This window comes from Stylophora pistillata, chromosome 12, assembly GCF_964205215.1.
Source record: "Stylophora pistillata chromosome 12, jaStyPist1.2, whole genome shotgun sequence".
NCBI classification, from domain to species: domain Eukaryota; kingdom Metazoa; phylum Cnidaria; class Anthozoa; order Scleractinia; family Pocilloporidae; genus Stylophora; species Stylophora pistillata.
Window position 1 is genome coordinate 7,600,001 of NC_142530.1, and position 20,460 is coordinate 7,620,460.

Here is a 20,460-nt window from a genome sequence, read left to right on the forward strand (position 1 = left end):
ACCAAATACTGTATTTTGTAGTCTTGATCCTAATTTAAGAAAAAAAGATATCACATCGTGGGTGTTACCCGAAGATAATATTGACGCTAAAGATCATGTAGCCAAAGAAGTGAGTAATGGAATAGCAATAAAAAAAATAGAAAGATTTTCATGGTACGAGCCCTGGCAGGATCAATACTCATGGTCTTAAAATAACTGAGGAGAATTTGCTACCTTTCTATAATATCAAGAAATGGATAGATATCCTAGTCTTCTAGGATAAGGACGGATAAACCGTAGGCCCCGTCTCCTGCAGGGTTTGGGGTGGGAGACGTTAATTTCCCACGCACGAGATTACTGTGTGGTGGACGTCTCCCCCTGAGGTAGGATGGGTGGGTGTTCACAGGCCCCATTCAAACTAGCTATCTGTTAAACTGCCGAAGGCGAGGTGAATATCGTCGAATAATCCCCGAGACGAAGTCTAGGGGACTATTCGACATTATAACCCACCCATTAATTTTGGCGCGATTTTGTTGGTTACTTTACGTCACGTGGTCCAAAATCACAGGACAGTTATCACTCGATAACCCCCGTCCGCGTCGATATTTGTCCTCCGATTTTTTCCGAGAAAAAGGAACATAGGCAACACAAGAGTTTCAACTTTTCCGTTCTCCTATTACATGGAAGGAAACCAAACAGTGACAATTGAAATGATCTGATTTTTTCCTGAGACTGATAAACATTTCTTTCTAGTCAAGTTTTTGAACAGCACGTCGGAAAATGTGAACCAAAAGCGCCAAGGTTTCGAGTTCTTGATCTAAGGAGCGTTGTGAGAGTTAATTTCAAATGACAGCTTGTCAAGTTTTGGTCCAATCACACTGAAAATGAAGTTATTTAAACCAATCAAATGTACTTGCTTGCTTGCGTCAATCACGCGCATTCGCCATCAGATCACCACTGGCTTTTTTACTGTAGTTACGCGCAGTTTAATTGCGATGTGAAAATTAATGGGAGGGTTATAAAATAAATAAACCCCGTTCTTGCTTGCTGGTATGTCGGCTGATAATGTCCTTGGCTGAGAGATTGTCCTCAAAATTTCATATTTGCCCTCGAAGCTTCGCTTCTCGGCCAAATATTCATTTTCGGACAATCTCCCAGCCACGGACATTATCAGCCGACATACCAGCCGCCCGAAGGGGTTTATTTACTAAATATTCACCGAACCTGAGGCGAATAATTGTTTAGTATAATTTCAGAGCTGAACAACAGAGAAATTTCTAAAATCTTAACATTTTAGTAACATTTATTAACATTTTATTTCAACATTTTATATAAACTGCGTGGAGCGGTTTATATAGCGTCATATAAGGAATCGCTCGACCAATCAGATTGCTGGAAACTCTTTACTCAGCTCTGAAATTATACTAATCGTAAATACAAATAAATGCAAATAAATAAAAATACAAAATACTTCCCCATTATTATATTAAGACATATCCTTAGTTCTGAAGGTAATCTATTGTTTTCTGCTATTTTCCTATTTTATGAAAGAAGTAAATCTTGCCTAAAAAAATAAAAATTCAGAAGCATTGAATTTGTTAAAGGAATCTTTTATTTCAAATACTATTCACAAGATCTAATTCGCCGCCGAATCTTCTCAGCTGAAATCTTTTAACGGAGGCGATACTTTCTATTAAAAGTATTCAGGGACAGATTTTAATTTAAGAACAAATATTTTCCGAGTTTTTCATTCCTGGAAATGCCTTTGGGGGTTCATTTTTTTATTGTGATTCAAATATTCACCAGTGTTTGTGCATTAGGATTTGTGACTTTTGATTTATTCGGCACAGACAGAACTTTTGCAAGAATACGTCGATTCTTCCTCTTTTGGGGTTTGATCGCCGGAAATATGCGCAAGAGGACAATATTTTGTCGCTTTAAATATTGTTCTTGACCCTGAAAATGATAGCAAGCGTGATTTAAATTTGCAGATAGTTGATTTATGTGTGGTAAATTTTATTTGAAACTCGTCATAATCTCAGTCATAACTTACAGATGTAGGTTGTGATTGAAGTGCGAGTAAATTTCTTAGCGTAGCTTGAAAAATCAAATAACGGAAGCTCGATATTGCATGGGTCAGTCTCTGAATTCAAGGAGAAGAGAGCGGATAATTCAACTCGAACAAATTTAGACAAGAAAAACCAAATTCCTCAAGTTCATGGGAAATGTTTCTCTAAATTGTAATCAATTTAATATTAGATCTAGGTTAATGTCCACGTACTCTGCACAGTCATCGGGCGCTTCATGATTTAAGTCCTGTTGGGTTCCTCGTATAGCATTACCAACTACGTTAGAAATTGGTTTTAGTCAAGTGACTCACGTTCAGTCTCTATTGTCAAAGGATCCATCACCAACATTTGTTGATTTGTTGTCTCCTTTTCTTATTGCAGACTGACTGATCTATGATGCTACAATCATGAGGTGAATGTAGAAGACTATGATCAAAGCGAAGGGCAAGATTAATTCGGAGGAACTCAAGAGACGGCGCATTTCTCTCTAGAATACGGGAAGTCATAACTAAGATGTGTATACAAAAAAAAACTTAGTACTCGAAGACAAACTTCTTTTTTTTTTTTTTGCAATTTTTGTGCACGGTTGATCTATGCCAGAGGCTGTTTATCAAAATTATATTTTCCCGCCAAAAAACTTAAAAATACGGCGCCCAAAATACGCATGCGCCAATTTTTTTAAAATTTTTTTAAATTTTCTGAATATTTTGTAAGATTAACAACAAAGTAAATGTAACTTGTTGTTCTCATGAATTATTTTTGTAATCTGCTAATAAACAGTCAGTTTTTGTGTAATATATATTATCTTTTATTATCATTCACACGTGTTGCATCAAAAAAATCATTTTATTTATTAAATTCTCTTTAATAATAAGTAAATAAGTAATAATCTTTTAAAAAGGTGTCTAGAAAAAATTTTCGTGTATATACTGTCTTTTGGCGGGAAAATTTAGTAACATTTGCACAGCGTTTCCCTTGACAACTTTTTCGGCAAAAAGTTTAAAAAGATTTCCCTCCAATTTTTTTCCTCCAAAAGCTATTTAAACAGCGTCTCGTGAGAAAAAAAATTGATGAAACTTTATGCCGAATCTCCTCGTACTGAACTTTTAAATTTGACTTTTCTTTTAAATGTAATTTTTGCACGAAAAGATGCTTAATAAGAATTTTTAACCAAAAGTACCATAGCAAGATAAAGTTTTCCTAATTTCAATTTATCGTCAAAATTTGATTTTAGAATTTTTTTGCTGTAGTAATCGATATTTTTGACCCGGTACTTTTTTTATAGGATAAAAGATCTTTAAAGCAGCCAGTTTCCGAATGTAACACAGGAAAGAAGATTGAGTAACACCAAAAATAATGTTAAGGTTTAGGACTAAATTTGTACATTTTTTTAACGAAGAAAAATTATTAATAATAGAAAAACAAATTTTTGTTTCTGGCCGAAGGAGTCATCCCTATTCATTGCTCGATTAAAAAAATTTGAACTCAAGCCTAATATTTTTGCAATGAAGTAACGCGAGTTATTGGAACATTGTCTGAAGTTTTTACTTCAGCTCCTTAAGAGAAGTTAAGCCCTAGTTAATCCCAGTGTATCCCAGATATTTATGGTAATCCCAGATATTTATGGATTAATTTTTGGTAATTATTTTAGTTTTATTTATCCAATTTCATTCTTCTATTGATATTAATAAAAAGACAACCCTTTACGTGTTTCCCTTAAAAATGTACGAATGCTATTAGTCCCTAACAGCCTACGTTCTCGCAGAGAAACTACTCGCTTGATTCTTCTTAGAATTCTGGCCCACCTGTACAACTTTGAAATACAAATTATAAAGACAGGTGTTCATGAAGGGTAGAGCAGGAAGAAAGCTAAAGGAAAGGAAAGGAAAGATGAATGATGACACTAAAATAGTAATAAAACAATCCTACACTTTTTTTCAGTTCTTGAAATTTGATGAAAACATTCACATCATTACATTCATGTAAGTAATAGAAGTTATAAAAGTAGCTTGATAAATATTTCCTTACCACCATAATTGCGTAAGCAAAAGAATTATTTGGTACAATTGAGGATTTGTGTGTAAACATTTCTCGAAAGGATGTCCATTGCATAACAGTTCATACATTGATTAAAATAGTCACAGAGGGGAATTGGGATTTTACAATGGTACAATCCAGTTGATGTTGAAAGAAAGTTGCTCTGAAAATTAAGGTACAAAAATGTAAAACTGATACAGTAAGAATACAACAGGTACGCCGTCACTCAAAGCCCTCAAAGCGATGCCTTGTCACGGAGTTTGTACGACTCCTGAGAGAAGTTGTGGCCGTTAGCCTCTGGGGACTGATTCTTTAAACTGGGTGTGGTCAGGGTATCCCAACGCTGTCAACGAAAATGAATAAAAATACATGAGTTTTAGCTTGATCTTTAGGTGTTGTAAGAGATCATGAAAAGAAATAATCCTCGCAAGTAAACTGCAATTTTATTCATTGCAAGAAAAAAGCCTGAAAAGATTCAAGCTTCAACGCGACCGGCGTCTTCCAGATACTTGTCGGCCTCTTCTACCAACTGAGCTAGGAAGTCACTCGTTGGGAGTGACACAAGTTGTAACAGATTATTTTTTCCGTTAAGGAATATTCATTACAACTTCATACATAAGATGTCTGACATCACTCGGTAATAAGTATGTGTACGTATAGCGAGTTATGTCATCCGAAGATACGTCACGTCATCGAAATACTTGGATCTCAACTGATTAAGTCAAGGCCAGGTCTGCCGGAACGTAGAGTTAATCATTAAAATGGCTGATACATTCAGGGCTGGGTGGGAGGAGGTGAGTTTGGTAGTACTCGATGGAGAGAGACACAAGTGTCTCGTCAATGAAGGCAATAACTGGCTAGAGCTGGAATGTTTACCACTGCGGACTCTGCAATAAAGCCCAAGCACTTACTGATCTACACCAACAGAATTTTACAATTCAATGACCACAGCAAGTTTCAAGTGTTACAGTCCTTCCAATACATGCAAAAATCTTATTATTAAAACTCTATTAGGTATGTTCAAGGGAAAATAAGGGGTATTGACGGGCAAGGAATTCGGACCTCTTTCATTTGGAATTCTTACAAATCAAACAGGGACCGACGTTTCTTTCATTCGCGCATCGTATTCGAGGTTAGAACGTTTGTTTTCCAAACATTGTGCCAGCAACGCATTTCCTTTTAAAGGTTAATGAACACTTTAGTAGTGGTTACCTCTCTTAAGGAGCCTGGTGTTGTGGCCAACTTGTATACCATCACAACTGGAATGCACACAATTGAAGACAAAGCCATGATCCAGCCGATGGCTTCTCCCCAGTCAGGGTACTTGTAGCCGCTGTATTCTAGAGGCGAGTACGTCACTAGACTAAAAATAAAGACACCCTGCGGACAAAAAAACAAAACAAAACAAAATCCTCAAAGTGCTCGAAATGATTTTTTTTATCAATTTTGTGAAAAGCTTCTCTTTGATGACTGTAGCTTCAACTCTTTTTATTTCATTTCCTTGAAATTGACTTTAAAAAATAAGTTATTTCTTTACCAATTAAGGTTACCAGCAACCTTGAAACACCCTTTTTTGTCCTTTATGTATCTCTAACGTACTTAACACGAGTTTGGTGACCCCATTTTTATCACAGAATTGCAATCAGCATCTTAAAATGTGTCTTTCTACAAAGCTCTAAAAACTTGTCCGCAATTTACGATGGCTCTGAAACGTATTTTTTTTTTTAACTTGCCAAAGAGACGAATCAACGCCGACAATCAAACAACAAAAATATTAAGAAACGTTACAGAATGAAATTGTTCTAGAACGAAGACCTCCTTAGATAAAGATTTAAATCCTTGCCAAGACTCGAGCTAGGCCCTCTGGACCCAGTTGTCAACCCGCCAAACGTCAGGGCTATTGTACACGTATCTCATTAAATCATTGTTGCTGCTGTTTTTTTTTTACCTTTAAATAACGTTTCTTATATGAAACTGAGAATGATAAAGACTGAAAACTGAAAATTTTGTCTTACCAAACAGAAAATAGGCGTGAATACCGACCAACACCACTTGAGCCACGGGTTAATACGAAAACCAATCATATTCTCCATATCGTCATAGAAACGTTCCCCACCTGTCGGAACACCAATAGAAATGGGCCGGTTCATAAAAGATACTGGGACAAGAAGAGTTAATGGAATATGGCATTCGTGATGGAAGAAAACGGGGACCGCGGAATCGCACTGCCCCTAACTTATCTAAACGTACAAAGGAGGTCAAACTATTGAAAAACGTGGTATAACCTACATTTATACAAAATACCACTTTTTTGTCAATTCAGGTAATTCTTACCATAGATCCAACCAATGGCTATACTTTGGAAAAGGGCAATCCACAAAAGAGCAGAGCCACTGGCTGAGTAATTGTCAAAAAGTTGAAAGACGTACATCCCGCCCTAAGAAAAAAAAGCCAAAATTTAATGCAACTCTCAGACTAATTAACATTCCACAAAAGTGTGAATGGAAATGGACCTTGGGTATGACCGAGTTCGCTAGCGTGTTCTCTGTTGCTCATAGTATGGTTGATCAATGCCTAGGAAGTCGAAACTGATTGGAATCCTCACGGCCTGTGAGATTTTATTTCTATAAAAATCGAACAGCTATCTTAAATAGTTGCTTCTTCACTGATAGCAGTGAAAATATATTTGAATAAGCTCTGACAGAGAGTTTTTTTTTACGACTTCACCATGATAATAATGTTGTTTTTAGCATGTTTAGGATTACAGGAAAACTGATAAAACTCAGAGCTCATTTGTATTTAACAATTATTCGCCTCAGGTTCGGTGAGTATCGTCGAATAATCCCCGAGACGAAGTCGAGGGGATTATTCGACAATATTCACCGAACCTGAGGCGAATAATTGTTTTAGTATAATTTCAGAGCTGAACAACAGAGAATTTTCTAAAATCATAACATTTTAGTAACATTTATTAACCTTTTATTTTAACATTTTATATAAACCGCGTGGAGCGGTTTATATAGCGTCATATAAGGAACCGCTCGACCAATCAGATTGCTGGAAACTCTTTGCTCAGCTCTGAAATTATACTAAATCCGTTTAGAACAGGGGCAAATGCACAACACCGATGTTTGTAAACATACTCCATTATTGCAGGGATATAATCTGAAGGGTTTGCGTTTCCTCATAAAAATCGCTCGGTTGTAAGTTCTATTTTTGGTACATTATCGATCTCTTCAAAGGAATTTTAATTAGGTAAAACTCTACAAAGGCTTTTGATCAGGGTTTTATTAACCAGGAATTTGAAATTCAAAAGTTGAGCCATGTGTAAGATCAGTGTGTACCTCGATCGCCCGCGGGAGCGTTTCTCCACCGGCGGAAAAGTACGACACCTTGAGCCGCGAGTCAGTGAGAAGTCTGTCAGGGGTCAAATACAGATTACTAGTGCCAGGCCCCAGGACAACCTGGCACCAGTCATTGAATATCAATAGATAACTACCCGAACAGTCTCAAATCTTCCTGCGAGCGGAGAAACGAGCGTCCTGCAACGCTAAAATTAATGACTTGCTCGTGGGTCAGTTCCTCAAAGCTATGACACCAAAAAATTAATTTTTTGTTTAATGCTTTTAAAGGTACCTTAGTAACCATGGACAGTCCGATGAAAAACCAAATACTGCACATGAATGCAATAAACATCTCTTTACGGTAACCACGCCTTAATTGTTTCGGGAACAGGTCCACAATGGCTGTAACAAACCCTTCAATGCCTACAAACTTGAAATAAAACAAGAAGGAGAAGTTAATGCTACAATTTGCGTCTTCATATTTTCTGCAATGTTTATGCACAAATGCGTTAATCACCTGTGACGTCCAGTTTAAAAGTTTGATTATTAGTAAATTCATTCTCGAACCTCGCTGTCGAGTCCCAATAAGAAGACCATGAAGAAAAACAGAACCGACCATAGAGGGGCTAAAGGCATCTGCGCTACAGCTTCTGGGTAAGCGATGAATGCAAGTCCTGGACCTAGGGAGGAGCAGATTTGGTAAGTTACGACCAGTTAACCAGTTTGGGGGGAAGGGGGACAGCGGAGGAGGGGTGGATGATTGGAGAGGGGGATCACGTGGTTTTCAGGGGCGGACGAAGGGGGAATCAGTCGTCACCAACAGAGTACAAAGAGAGGAAAAATTGCTCTATCCTGGCTAGCAGTGTCTTTTCTTACCTCCTTTTGCCACGTCCTTCACTTCCACTCCTTGCTTCTGAGCCATGAAGCCAAGAACCGAGAATATCACAAAACCGCCATAGAAACTTGTTCCACTGTTTACGCAAGCAAATATTATGCTGTCCCTATGCAAGAAATTACATTTATCTGAGTGTTTTTCCTTTAATTATTAAGTTAAATTGTTTGACATTAATTTTTCGCTGAATAGCTAAGACATGAAAGCGTACACGTTTGCTTTTACTTGAGTTAGTTAGAGCAGTTTTCAATTGAAGGTCGACAACCAAAACCAAAGTAATCACAGCTACCAACAAGAATTGAATCATCGCTAAACAATGAAAACTCAAAATAAAATCATGCACCCTGCTTAAAGCGCGGGAAAACGCGAATAACCAAGTTGAGATTGGCTTTAGTCTTGTATTTGACTGGTCGAGATGGTGGTGCGAGTTTTTTGGATCAATCACAGAGCGAAGTAAAGGAAACTCAAAGCAATTCGATATTTAGCCCAGTCGCTAAATAATTGTATTTGCGTTCCATGAAAAAAAAAGGTTTTAAATGGAGTCTGATAATCGACCCCTTTGGCTCTTTCACTCTAAAATTTAATCAATGGAAATACTGCATATTTAGTTTAGATTCTCCATGGCAACCTCGAGTGTTAAAAAATGCAAGCAAATTTGCTTATTGAAAACTCAAATTTTCTGAATGTAATCTCATAAAAAAGGCCTTAACATCTCAGCTAGAACTGTTGGAAGTTATCAGAACGTCGGCAAAGATACCAAGCTACTTTTCATTTGTTTTCTAACCTGTAACAGTTGTGATGGAATCTGTTGTAACTCCCGAGGGCAATTAACGTTCCAAGGCCAATGGAATAGGAGAAAAACACTTGCGTTCCAGCGTCCAACCACACCTGTGAGTTTGAAGAACAACTAAGAGTAAGTAGTCAGCTAAGTGTTATAGTTAGCAATTATTCCACGAGCGCGCGTTGGATATGAGATGATAGATAGCCAACGAGGCGCGTAGCGCCGAGTTGGCTATAATCATTTCATATCCAACAAGCGCGAGTGGAATAATTGTTTTATTAATAAAAACGCTCCCAAGATATTAGACAAATCTTCTTGACTTTATTTTGTAAGAAGAAACCGGATGTTTCCATGTACAGATATGAGATTATGGTATATTGGCTCATATACCATAATGGCTAACCCAATAAAAAGTCTTAAACTGCATTATCTAATGATCCAGTTTTTAATAATTAAAGCTATAACTAACAAAATAATTTCTTGTGTCTTGGCTCATCTAATATTTTGTTCATAAATTTTCACCTGACCATCAGCCAGTCGAGTAAAATTTGGAGTAAGGTAAAACTTGATCCCATCAGCAGCACCAGGTAAAGTGACGGCTCGAACAAGCAAAATCGTCAAAAGTACATAAGGAAATGTCGCAGTGAAGTAGACAACCTGTAAAAGAAAACATTTCTGTAAAGATAGAGCTAAAATTTGTTCGCTATTCACATACCGTACCGTATGAGTGACGCGGTTAAATCGAACTCCGAGAAAGAGAGGTTTCTAATTCGAACATAATCGAGATCGCACTAGATTAACTTCAGCGTGCTTCATGACTGGTCAAGAAAACCCGCGCCATCCTCACGACCAAATCAAGTGCGTCGTACAAGTTAATTAATTGTTTGTGATCTTACACCTTTGCTCTGATCAACTTTGGGTTTTATTTTACGACAGTCATTCGAAAAATTCTTTATCCAGACTAACCTTATTATGAAAGATCTCTCCTTATCTAGGAAATTTCCGGGCTCTTTCCTATTCTGTTTACTCATACGAAGCTCTCAACGCTGTATATCCTTGCAGGATGTGTATCAAATGAACTGTAATGGCGTAGCTTACCACAGAGTTCTCCTAAGCTCAATGGTAGAGTAATGGAACGCGTAGGTCTGAGGTTTGATTCCTCATGGTGACAAGACGAAAAAAAGTATCAACTTTGAATCAGTTGCATTTTTGTATTATATTTAGATTATTCTATGAAACTATTTAGTGAAAGGATATGTATTGCAGGCCAGATAGAAGCGCCAGATTCATGACTGAGAATAGTTTAGTTCTTCCTTGACTGTTTCGATCTTAGGTTTCCGGAGGATACACTTAAAAATCATTTCTCGAGGACACTGACATACGAGTGCACTGAGGAAAATCCTGTGGAAGCATGTTCCATTTGCAAACCTTGACCTTAAGACTATCAGCCAGAAAGAAAAAGTTGGATAGGTCTCCGCATTAGAAATCAACTACAACTAAACGGAAAATTTTTATCAGCAACAGAAGTCTTTATGAGAGGCAACTTAAGATAGCGAAAAACTTGAAGATGTTTAGATAACAGCTCCCTCACCTTGCCTGTGGATTTGACACCTTTAAAAACACAGAGGTAGCAGATAATCCAAGCCAACAAGAGACACAAAGCTACATCCCAGTTCACTATGCCCGGTTCATCCAAAGCACTGCTCAGCTTTAAAACTCTATGTCTAGAAAGTGAAGTAAAAATTGAAACTTAAAATCATTGCGGGACCAGGTTGACTTATGAACCTACCTACTGGATATATTTGTTTAACTGTTAAAATTGATAAGTTGCCTGAAAATAACGCTTGTTCTCCTTATCCTGCCCAATCAAATGACCGAATGACTGACCGGCCTATCTACTAGTGATCAATTGGTCCGTGACGTGAAAACTTTTATGATTAATTTTTTTGTTTAGCATTGGCTTTTGCAAAATTTACCGCGTCAGTTGCAAACGGTCTTAATCATCATCCTTCGCTAGCCTTGCCTCTTTACCTTTACTGATCGATGGTGTGTTTTGTCTCTTCCTGTTTCACCTAGCCTGGCATAGCTATTATGTTTTGGTTTACTTTCAACGTACCTTGTTCCCCACGAAAAGAAAACTCAAAACATTAGGACACTTCCCTTAATCTTTTGCAGTGGTAGATCTACGGAAGGGGCCCAGGAGGCCCGTCCTCCCCCTTCCTTATTTTGGGAAAAAATAAACGCAGAGGGAAAAAAAGGTGTGTGTACACACACACACACACATGGCTCAAGGTCTGGATCCGCCACTTTTTTGCAAATAAAACATACTGTTCTCTAGAGATTTCGTACGGTGCTGACAAGGAAAATTTGTTTAACAATCAATAGCTTCTCTAGTTGGTGACTATTTATTTCCTTGTGATGAGGGGGTGATATTGTAAGGAGAAATTAGTTGTTAGTCAAAGGGTTAATACTTAGCGACACTTACTCAAAATACTCCTCACTCGCAGACACCTTAGCTACCTTTGCCACAGCAGTTGGCACTGTTGACATATTCGACATGTTCGCCATTACGGTTGGTATGACTGTGGCATTGGTTAAGCTGGAGCCTTTTTCAGATGTGATATAGTCAACACAATTCTGCGTGTTCCATTCATTGCCACAGCGAGACCAAGGGAGCTCGGATTGGAAAGACGCAAACATGTAAAACAGAGCCCATCCAAGGATGACAATGTAGTAAATGTTTAAAAACTGGACGATGATAACACTTGCCCATCCAATGCCTGCAATTAAATAAAATTTCAAATTTTTTTTTAAACTACGCTTTAGGGGCTTGGGGCATTCAATATCCTTTTCAAGAGAACTCAAGAATCCTCATAGATATCTAACCAATAATTCTCAGCAAGTTTCGCTAACAAGCCAAGACGAAGCAGATTATCCGAATTCACGCACTATTGCCTGTTATCAAAGGAGGCAGAATTGTTTTATCTTACAAGTTTGAAAGTACTTTTGTTTCCTGACGACAAAAAGCAGAAACAAAAGCCTAATTGTGGACAGATCTTTCACCCCCTAGCCTTGCTCTCTTTCATGAAAGCCGTGAAAGCCATTTGCTATTGATATTTTTGTTAGACTGAGTGGACTCTCAAAGCCTCTCAAAGTCCAACCCTACGTCCTCGTCGTGAGAGGTGGAAACAGGTAATGCTGGCTAACAGGGCTCTGGTGAAGCTGCATAGGCTAATCCCCCGTGCAGTGGATGTAACGGATTACAGAATCATTGATCAATTTTAACTTAACCATCGACTTGGGGAATAGGGGGTCGTCACACAGACAGCATATGACGCAGCGTAGGGAAAGCCGTCAGGATCCTACACAGCCGATTGCTCTTCTTTCTCCTAAGTCAGCATCCCTATTAGGCACGTGGAACGTGAGAACTATGTTCCAACCAGGCCGTGCTACCATCATAGCGCATGAGATGAAGAGGTACAAGTTATCAATCCTCGGACTGAGCGAAACACGCTGGACCTCATCAGGAGAGATGAAACTGGCAGATGGCACAACTATCATATATTCAGGCCATCAGGACGACGGAGCACCACACACTGAGGGTGTCGCATTCATGTTAACATCAGAATCTCGTAGAGCCATGATCTCATGGGAACCTATAAATTCTAGAATTATCACTGCCAGGTTCAGGACCAAACATAAGAAGATAACCGCACATATTATCCAGTGCTATGCTCCAACAAATGATTCAACTAAGGAGGACAAGGATGATTTCTATGGTGTGCTTACTGAAATAGTTGACAAAGCGAAGGAAAGAGATCTTGTAATGATAATGGGTGACTTTAACGCAAAGATAGGAGAGAATAACAGAGGATACGAGCAGATTATGGGTAAACATGGTCTGGGGACAATAAATGAAAATGGTGAACGTTTCGCAGACTTTTGCGCAGACTGCAACCTTGTCATCGGAGGAAGCTTGTTCCCGCACAAAACAGCACACAAGGCAACATGGGTATCGCCTGACCACGTAACAGAAAATCAAATAGACCATATATGCATCTCACAGAAGTTCAGGCGATCTTTATTGGATACACGCGTCAAGAGAGGTGCAGACGCTGCATCAGACCATCACCTCCTAGTTGCCAGAGTCAGATTAAAGCTGAAGCGTAACTATCAACCACGAAATCCAAGGATAAAGTACAATGTGCACTACCTCATGGATAGTGATACAGTACAGAGCTTCCGGTTGTCGTTGTCTAACAGATTTCAGCCCCTACAAGATCTGAATATAGAGGATGAATGGAGTGACATCAAAGAGAGTATTAACAGAACATGTGTAGAAGTATTAGGGACTAAGACAGCTGAGCACAAGGAATGGATTACACCAGGAACCATGGGGTCTATCAGCAAAAGAAAACATCTGAAGGAAGAGTACAACAGAAGCAGGACAAGGAGAGAAAAGGCAGAGGCACACAAGAGGTATGAGGCAGCAAACAGTGAAGTAAAGCGTAAGATCAAACAAGATAAAAGGGAATATTATGATACCCTAGCGACGAAGGCAGAAGAGGCTGCAGCACATGGCAATATGAGGGACCTCTATGATACCACCAGGAAGTTGGCGGGTAAATTTCAACAGACTAGCAGCCAAGTAAAGGACAAAGAAGGTAATATCTTGACTAGGGAAGATGAGCAGCTTAAGCGGTGGGCACAATACTTCAATGATCTCCTCAATCGTCCTCCCCCGCCAGAACTTCCAATAATACCGGAGGCTTCAGCTGAGCTGAATGTGAACTGCGGGAAGCCATCCAAATTAGAGATTGTGCGCTCTATCAAGATGCTTAAGTCAGGGAAAGCAGCTGGCCCAGATAACATACCTCCAGAGTCCCTGAAAGCTGACCCCGACCTATCAGCAGATATCCTCTATGGCTTGCTTGGAAAGATATGGGAAGAGGAGGAGATGCCCCAGGACTGGAACGAGAGCTACATTGTAAAACTGCCAAAGAAAGGTGACCGCCGGGAGTGCAAGAATTACAGAGGTATATCCTTGATGTCAACGGCAGGCAAGGTGCTGAACAGAATTATCTTGCTTCGTCTTCAGGGGGCTGTGGATGCTACACTAAGAGATCAGCAGGCTGGCTTCAGGAAGGACCATTCCTGTATCGACCAAATAGCCACACTTAGGATAATCATTGAGCAGTCAATTGAATGGAACACTTCTCTTTACGTTAATTTCATCGACTTTGAAAAGGCTTTTGATAGCCTCGATAGAAGTGTTCTTTGGTGCCTTATGAGACACTATGGCATACCAGGGAAATTCATTCGAATCATCAAAAATTCCTATGATAAGATGACTTGCAGAGTCCTTCATGCTAGTGGATTGTCAGATAGCTTCGCGGTCAACACTGGGGTCAAGCAGGGTTGTTTGATGGCACCGTTTTTGTTTCTACTTGCTATGGACTGGATCATGAAGGAAACAACTAGAGAACAGCGAAATGGGATCCAGTGGAACTTATTGGAGCAACTTGAAGATCTAGAGTTTGCTGATGATATCGCCCTGGTGTCAAGTAACAACCAACAAATGCAGGACAAAACAGCACGGCTAACAGCTAATTCCATCAAGTTAGGCCTGCATCCGAATGTGAGTAAGACCAAGGTTATGAAGGTCAACTGCACCAACAACAGACCAGTTAAAGTGAGGGATACCATCTTGGAGGAAGTAACATCTTTTGTCTACCTAGGCAGTGTAGTCAGCATTGACGGAGGTTCCGATGAAGATATCAAGGTCAGGATAAACAAAGCCAGAGTAGCTTTCAATATGCTGAGGAAAGTGTGGTCCTCCCATGTCATCTCACGGAGAACCAAATTTAGAATTTTTAACACCAATGTCAAAGCAGTCCTCCTCTATGGCTCTGAAACGTGGAGAACAACTAACCAAACGTCCCAGAAATTGCAGACCTTCGTCAATAAGTGCCTTAGGCGAATTTTAAAAATCAGTTGGACTGACAGGGTAACGAACGAGATGCTGTGGGAATTAGCAGGCGAGGAACCAATCATAACTCAGATCTCAAAGAGAAAGTGGAGATGGATAGGTCACATCCTAAGGAAACCGGCTAACAACATCACCCGGCAGGCACTACGTTGGAACCCTCAGGGCAAGAGAAAGAGGGGTCGTCCCAGGAACTCCTGGAGAAGAGGTGTAGAGTCCCAAATGAGAAACTGGGGCCACACTTGGGCCACTTTAGGAAGATTTGCCCAGGACAGAACCCGATGGAGGACGGAAGTGGTTAATGGCCTATGCTCCAACCGGAGCTAAGGGAATATATGAGTGGACTAGTTTGAGTGAACGACAGAAAACTGTAGAGGCTCAGTGTAATGTCGCACAACTATAACTCTTCAATATACTGAGGTCATCGTCTTCCTTGCCGCTAGCAAGATGTCAACACTCAGTAACAAAATAAAAGGTATTCTTATTATTACATCAACCATTTTTATTTTTCTTCCCTCGAGGTAATGGTTGTTCTAGAGTGAGACTTGGGTTTCATTAGTAATCGCTCTTTCGAGCTTGTAATGGTGAACAGACGCTCGAAACGGTAGCTTTAGATACTCTATACGATGGCCAATTTTCATTATCAACTCAGTTGACAAAACAAAATAATCTTCTTATGCACCCCTCCCCCCTTGCCCCCTAGCCTCCTACCCACCGACACAGCACCACAGTGTCTTCAGAAACTTGCACCCTTTATTCTGTACTTTTAACAGAGTCAAGAGGAAAGTTATAAATGATAAGAAAAAAATATCACGATTTCTTCATAAATTTTGTCACACCCAATAGGGCAAAACCCAAAGATAAAAATAGATTATTACATGCTTGTGAACTAATTTTAATTTTAAGAAAACAAACCTTGAAAAAGTGGACATATCAGCCATGCTGTAATTCCACCTTGACTCGCAAACTGCCCTAGACAAACTTCCAGGATGAGAACAGGGACACCAGCAAAAACAAGGCAAATCAGGTACGGGATCAGAAAACATCCTACATGAGGTAGCCGGCATGACATGCAAACAAAACAGAAATTTAGAGAATAGATCATGAACGTATTGTGTAATGTTATAGAAGTCACATCAGCAAGAGGCCTTCTTCGTCGACTGCAACTCTCAAAGAAAACCTGTTTATTTTGTTTAAGGGCCTGATTCCATGAGCCGGGCTGGCCCGGTTAGCCGGGCTGATTTCTTTTGTTTTCACGCTTTGGCGAACACCAAAACAAAAGAAATCAGCCCGGCTCATGTAATCAGGCCCTAAATCAGCAAATAATGCTTAATTGATAAGAAGAAATTGCTCTCCATAATTTTAAATACACGGTCAGTCTGTCGCATAAGCATTTCTTAATCATGAAACGACGAGAAATCGCTTAAGTTTTTCGATTAGGTTTTCGAGGTGAAAGACAAAACAGAAACTAAATAGAGTCCTAAAGTGTGACGTCACGTTGCCATGACAGCATTTTTTTCTGGTCTAAACAGTTTAAACTCATACTTCAAACATGGCGTCTTTATCGATATGCTCACTCGTTTCTTTCTTTTCTGGAGAGCGGAAATCGCTTGATCGCGGAGAAAACCACTTCAAATCCGACCATGTCCAAAGCTTTATTTATTCCAGGGGAGTTATCAAAGGTGAAGTCCAAGCAAGCATGAAAAATAAGGACTACAAAGTCACAGTAAGTTGCCAATTTGGGATCACAACACGTATGTTCAATTCGAAGAACTCCCAACCCCGATTTCACCTTCAATTTAATGTTTATATTGCGGAATATATATTGCAACTTACGTGTCTGTTTCGAATTATCTTTTTATCAGATTTATCTCGATGAAAACCTTGAAATAAAAAACACAGAATGCGAGTGTCCTCGCGGCGAGTTCAAGTGCAGTCACACGGCAGCCATATTTATTTATGGCATCCATAACCTTAGCAGGACGGACCTGGAATGCCAATGGAAACGAAAGCGAAAGGCAGAAAGCGTACAGTCTGCAAGCCAGATGTTTCCAGCGCCACCGAAGAAGAAGGATTACAGCCCTTTGGCGCGCGATCCTAGCCGAGAAGATCGGATGTGGCTGTACAGCGAACTAAAGCGCTATGGCAAATTTACAGGGACCTGCTGGATCTTGAGTCCCGAACCACAACCTGCTACCCCTCTCCCGATCAAGACGATTGAGGATATCATTTACTCAGAAGGTTTCCTTATGGCATCTACGAAGGAAAAACAATTAGAGTACTTGATTGAGAATGCCAAAGTAGAGGAGAGAACCATAAATGTTGTGAGCACCCTCACGGCTGGCCAGCGAAACAGCCCTGCATGGCACCAAGCTCGTAGAGGCCACCTGACTGCTAGTAATTTTGGCTCCGTCCTCCAGACAAAAAGAGTTACACCGTCTCTTATCAAGCGACTACTTGGGGAATACAACTTGAGTGGAGTTAAAGCAATTGCATGGGGACAGGAAAATGAGACTGAGGCCCTGAAATCCTTCACCAACATCACAAACTTTTCACCTGTACAGACTGGCCTTTGGCTACACGAGTCGGGAGTTCTGGGTGCTTACCCTGATGGACTTGTGGGAGACGACTCGGTGATTGAGTGTAAGTGCCCCTACACACATCGAAATGCGACAATCAAGGAAGCTTGTGAGCACAAAGACTTTTACTTGGAGGAGAAGGAAGGGAATTATACGCTGTCTACCACACATGTTTACTGGCATCAGTGTCAAGGCCAGATGTTCCTGACAAAGCGCAAATTCTGCTACTTTGTTGTATGGACCACAAAGGATAGTGCTGTTATCAAGATTGAACGAGAGGAATCTTGGGAGCACAATATTACTATCTTGAGTGATTTTTACTTTCATCAACTATTCCCAAAGATTACCGAGGGAGAACTTTGAAAAGTGGTGCACAGATGCTGGACATAATCAGAGTGGGGGGGGGGGGGGGGGGGGGGAGTGGGAGCTAATGTAAATAGGCAGTAGCTAATGTTAAAAGGTATTTTTTTAAATTTCATACATTAATTTCTTAATATAACTTTACATATTCTACACTCAGATAGAGACACAAGATAAAGAACCCACATTTTTCCATTTAGCATAGTAACTTAATAATAAATTACATTCTTCCTGAAAGCAAGCTTAAACAATTTTTTTTTTGCAACCAATGGCTACTGGTAGCTGGTAACACTTATCCTGGTTACTCAACAGGGCCCAGGTGCATAAAACTTATGCCACACTTAAGTAGGCTTGGATAGCAATGCAAAGGGAAGGGGAGGGAGCCAAAACAAAATCCATGCAGCACAGGTTATTTTTTCTGACTACCTCTCACCATCCCTTAAGCTAATTTAAGTGTGGCTTTAGTTTTAAAATGCGCTATTATAGCTCTTGAAGTGCTCGAGGTCAACGACAATGTGTCACGCTAGGGACGCCATATTGGTTTGTTTAGACCACAGAATTCCGGTGCTATGGAAACGTGACGTAAGCACTTTAGGACTCTATATATTCGGAAAGAACTGGAACAATGGCATCTTGACACTTCACATCAAACAAACGGTTTGAAAAGGATTTTGTCAAGGATTTCAGTGTACAGCACAAATATAAGTATTGTAGTTAACATTATCAACTAAGAAATTCTTTCTTGAACACGCATTTACCCGGCGTTGACAAAGTTCCAAGTCATGCATGCTTCGGCTTTGGGAACGGTATGAAGGCTTTCCGACCGTTTTTAAGCATTTCTTTAGGCGGATTAAGCGAATCTGGCAATCTTTCTGGATATCTTGAGTCATTTTTACACGTACCCAACAGCAATGCCTAGTTGCAACCATTTTAGAAAGTTAGAGCATTTTTTGAGCGAAAATAGTCTTGCTTCTGACACGTTTCGCATACACGTCCTTGTGAAGACTCCGAGTGTTTGTCCTAAACCAGCGTGGGGTCCAAAGATGACATATCTATTTTTAGACCTGGCGCGCAGCGCTATTGCATCCAATTGGGGTTTTGTAGAAAATCTGCATATCTGAATTTTTCCATGCAAACAATTTACGATTTTAGTCTCTGAAAGCTTTCAAGCTTGTATATAAGAGGAGATGGAGGAATAATGTACCAAACTACTGGCTCTCAAACCAAAACTAAAGGTACAAAGACGTCACTGTTATGCATAAGTACTAGTTATGTTGTAGACGGTAGAAACATTCTTAAAAGATTTCTCAGTCGCGCGTGAATTGAGTCTTTTTGGCACGGAATGTGTTACTCTCAGCGAGACAGAGCGGAAACGGTTTTCAGATTCGTTGCAAGAGTATATCATAAGGCTACTAATCAAATAAAGTTAATCAAATAAAAATTACAGCCGGATGTTCCTAAAACAAAAGCATTGACAGGGCTGACCCACGAATGAAGGCCCCTCAATGGAGGTCAAAACAAGGTTTACCAAAAAGATAAATCGTTTGCTTACATGCTCTCAGCAAACTGAAAGAAACGGTTTCAGATAAATTGTTGAGCACATCGCAACGCTAGCTGGTACGTAAAGTTCTCAAACGAAATTCAGTGAATAAAGTTCACATGCCGAGTGTTAATTTGTGATCGGACACGAGGCATTGACTTGAGTGACTGGCCCGGATAAAGGCCCCTGCTCAGTTTAAAGTGGTGGATGAATGTCAAAACAAGATTAACTGAGAGGATTTTGCACGAAGTGTACAAATTTATTCACGCTTTATTCGAAAATATTCGGATTTGAATAAGAGAACTTTTGCCAGAACGTCAAAAGCACCCGTTTGACTCTTGCATAATACAACTAGATCTACAGTAAACAACATGCACAGGCGTCACGCTATCTGCACTCACCTCCGCCATTCTTATAGCAAAGATACGGGAAGCGCCAAATGTTCCCAAGTCCAACAGAGAACCCTACGAGCGCGAGAACAAAGTCGATCGTCTTGCTCCAAGTTTCCCGCTTTTTGACATCGTTTTCCATTGATAAACGTTAGTAGTTTAGCTCAACTGTCCGCCGATGAAAAACTACTCATTCACATTGAGTACAGCCGCAGTACATTTCCATATTATTTCCATATTCAAAGATTTGAATGACCAATGACCACGAGAGTACGTGCGACGCGCTTTTGTAAATTTATTTGGATGTACTGTTATGAATGGGAAATTAATTTTAACTCGTTGTTTACTTAATTCTTTTTTAAATGGTGGATCCTTTCAAGTGCCTATGATAGCTAATAACTTTTCTTAGCTTGCTTTTCCCTCGAGAAACAAGATTCCCATGATTTATACGTTTGTTGTGCTTTTCGACAATTTTTCTTTTGTGTGGAACATGATAATGATGTT

The 20,460-nt window shown here is 39.7% G+C and overlaps 3 protein-coding genes across 7 annotated transcripts in view; 2 read left to right on the top strand and 1 right to left on the bottom strand.

Moving 5' to 3' along the window:
* LOC111334745 (uncharacterized) overlaps positions 1-2,843 on the top strand; it is a 13,101-nt gene extending 10,258 nt beyond the window's left edge. For all 3 annotated transcript variants that reach the window (XM_088739957.1, XM_088739959.1, XM_022940555.2), the window contains one exon: positions 2,430-2,843. The gene's annotated coding sequence lies outside the window, so the exon portion shown is untranslated. The remainder of the gene's footprint in view (positions 1-2,429) is intronic.
* Positions 2,844-3,957: 1,114 nt separating this feature from the next.
* Positions 3,958-20,181, bottom strand: LOC111334773 (sodium- and chloride-dependent taurine transporter). 3 transcript variants are annotated; one of them, XM_088739945.1, is made up of 13 exons: positions 19,969-20,181; positions 16,004-16,135; positions 11,588-11,882; positions 10,694-10,826; positions 9,625-9,759; positions 9,106-9,209; positions 8,306-8,430; positions 7,997-8,109; positions 7,722-7,859; positions 6,420-6,522; positions 6,101-6,201; positions 5,298-5,465; positions 3,958-4,428 (listed from the first exon to the last, which is right to left on the bottom strand). In XM_088739945.1, the coding sequence occupies exons 1-13, from the start codon at positions 20,096-20,098 to the stop codon at positions 4,321-4,323; spliced, it is 1,785 nt and encodes a 594-aa protein (XP_088596071.1). In that variant the 5' UTR covers positions 20,099-20,181; the 3' UTR covers positions 3,958-4,320. The 3 variants fall into 3 exon arrangements, with proteins under 3 accessions (XP_088596071.1, XP_088596073.1, XP_088596072.1); XM_088739947.1 differs by lacking the exon at positions 19,969-20,181 and adding an exon at positions 18,930-18,948; XM_088739946.1 differs by lacking the exon at positions 19,969-20,181 and adding an exon at positions 18,786-18,923.
* LOC148718621 (uncharacterized) lies at positions 16,567-18,701 on the top strand. The gene is made up of 2 exons (XM_088739956.1): positions 16,567-16,814; positions 16,954-18,701. Exons 1-2 carry the CDS (start codon positions 16,641-16,643, stop codon positions 18,028-18,030), a joined length of 1,251 nt encoding a protein of 416 aa, XP_088596082.1. The 5' UTR covers positions 16,567-16,640; the 3' UTR covers positions 18,031-18,701.
* Positions 20,182-20,460: the final 279 nt, after the last annotated feature.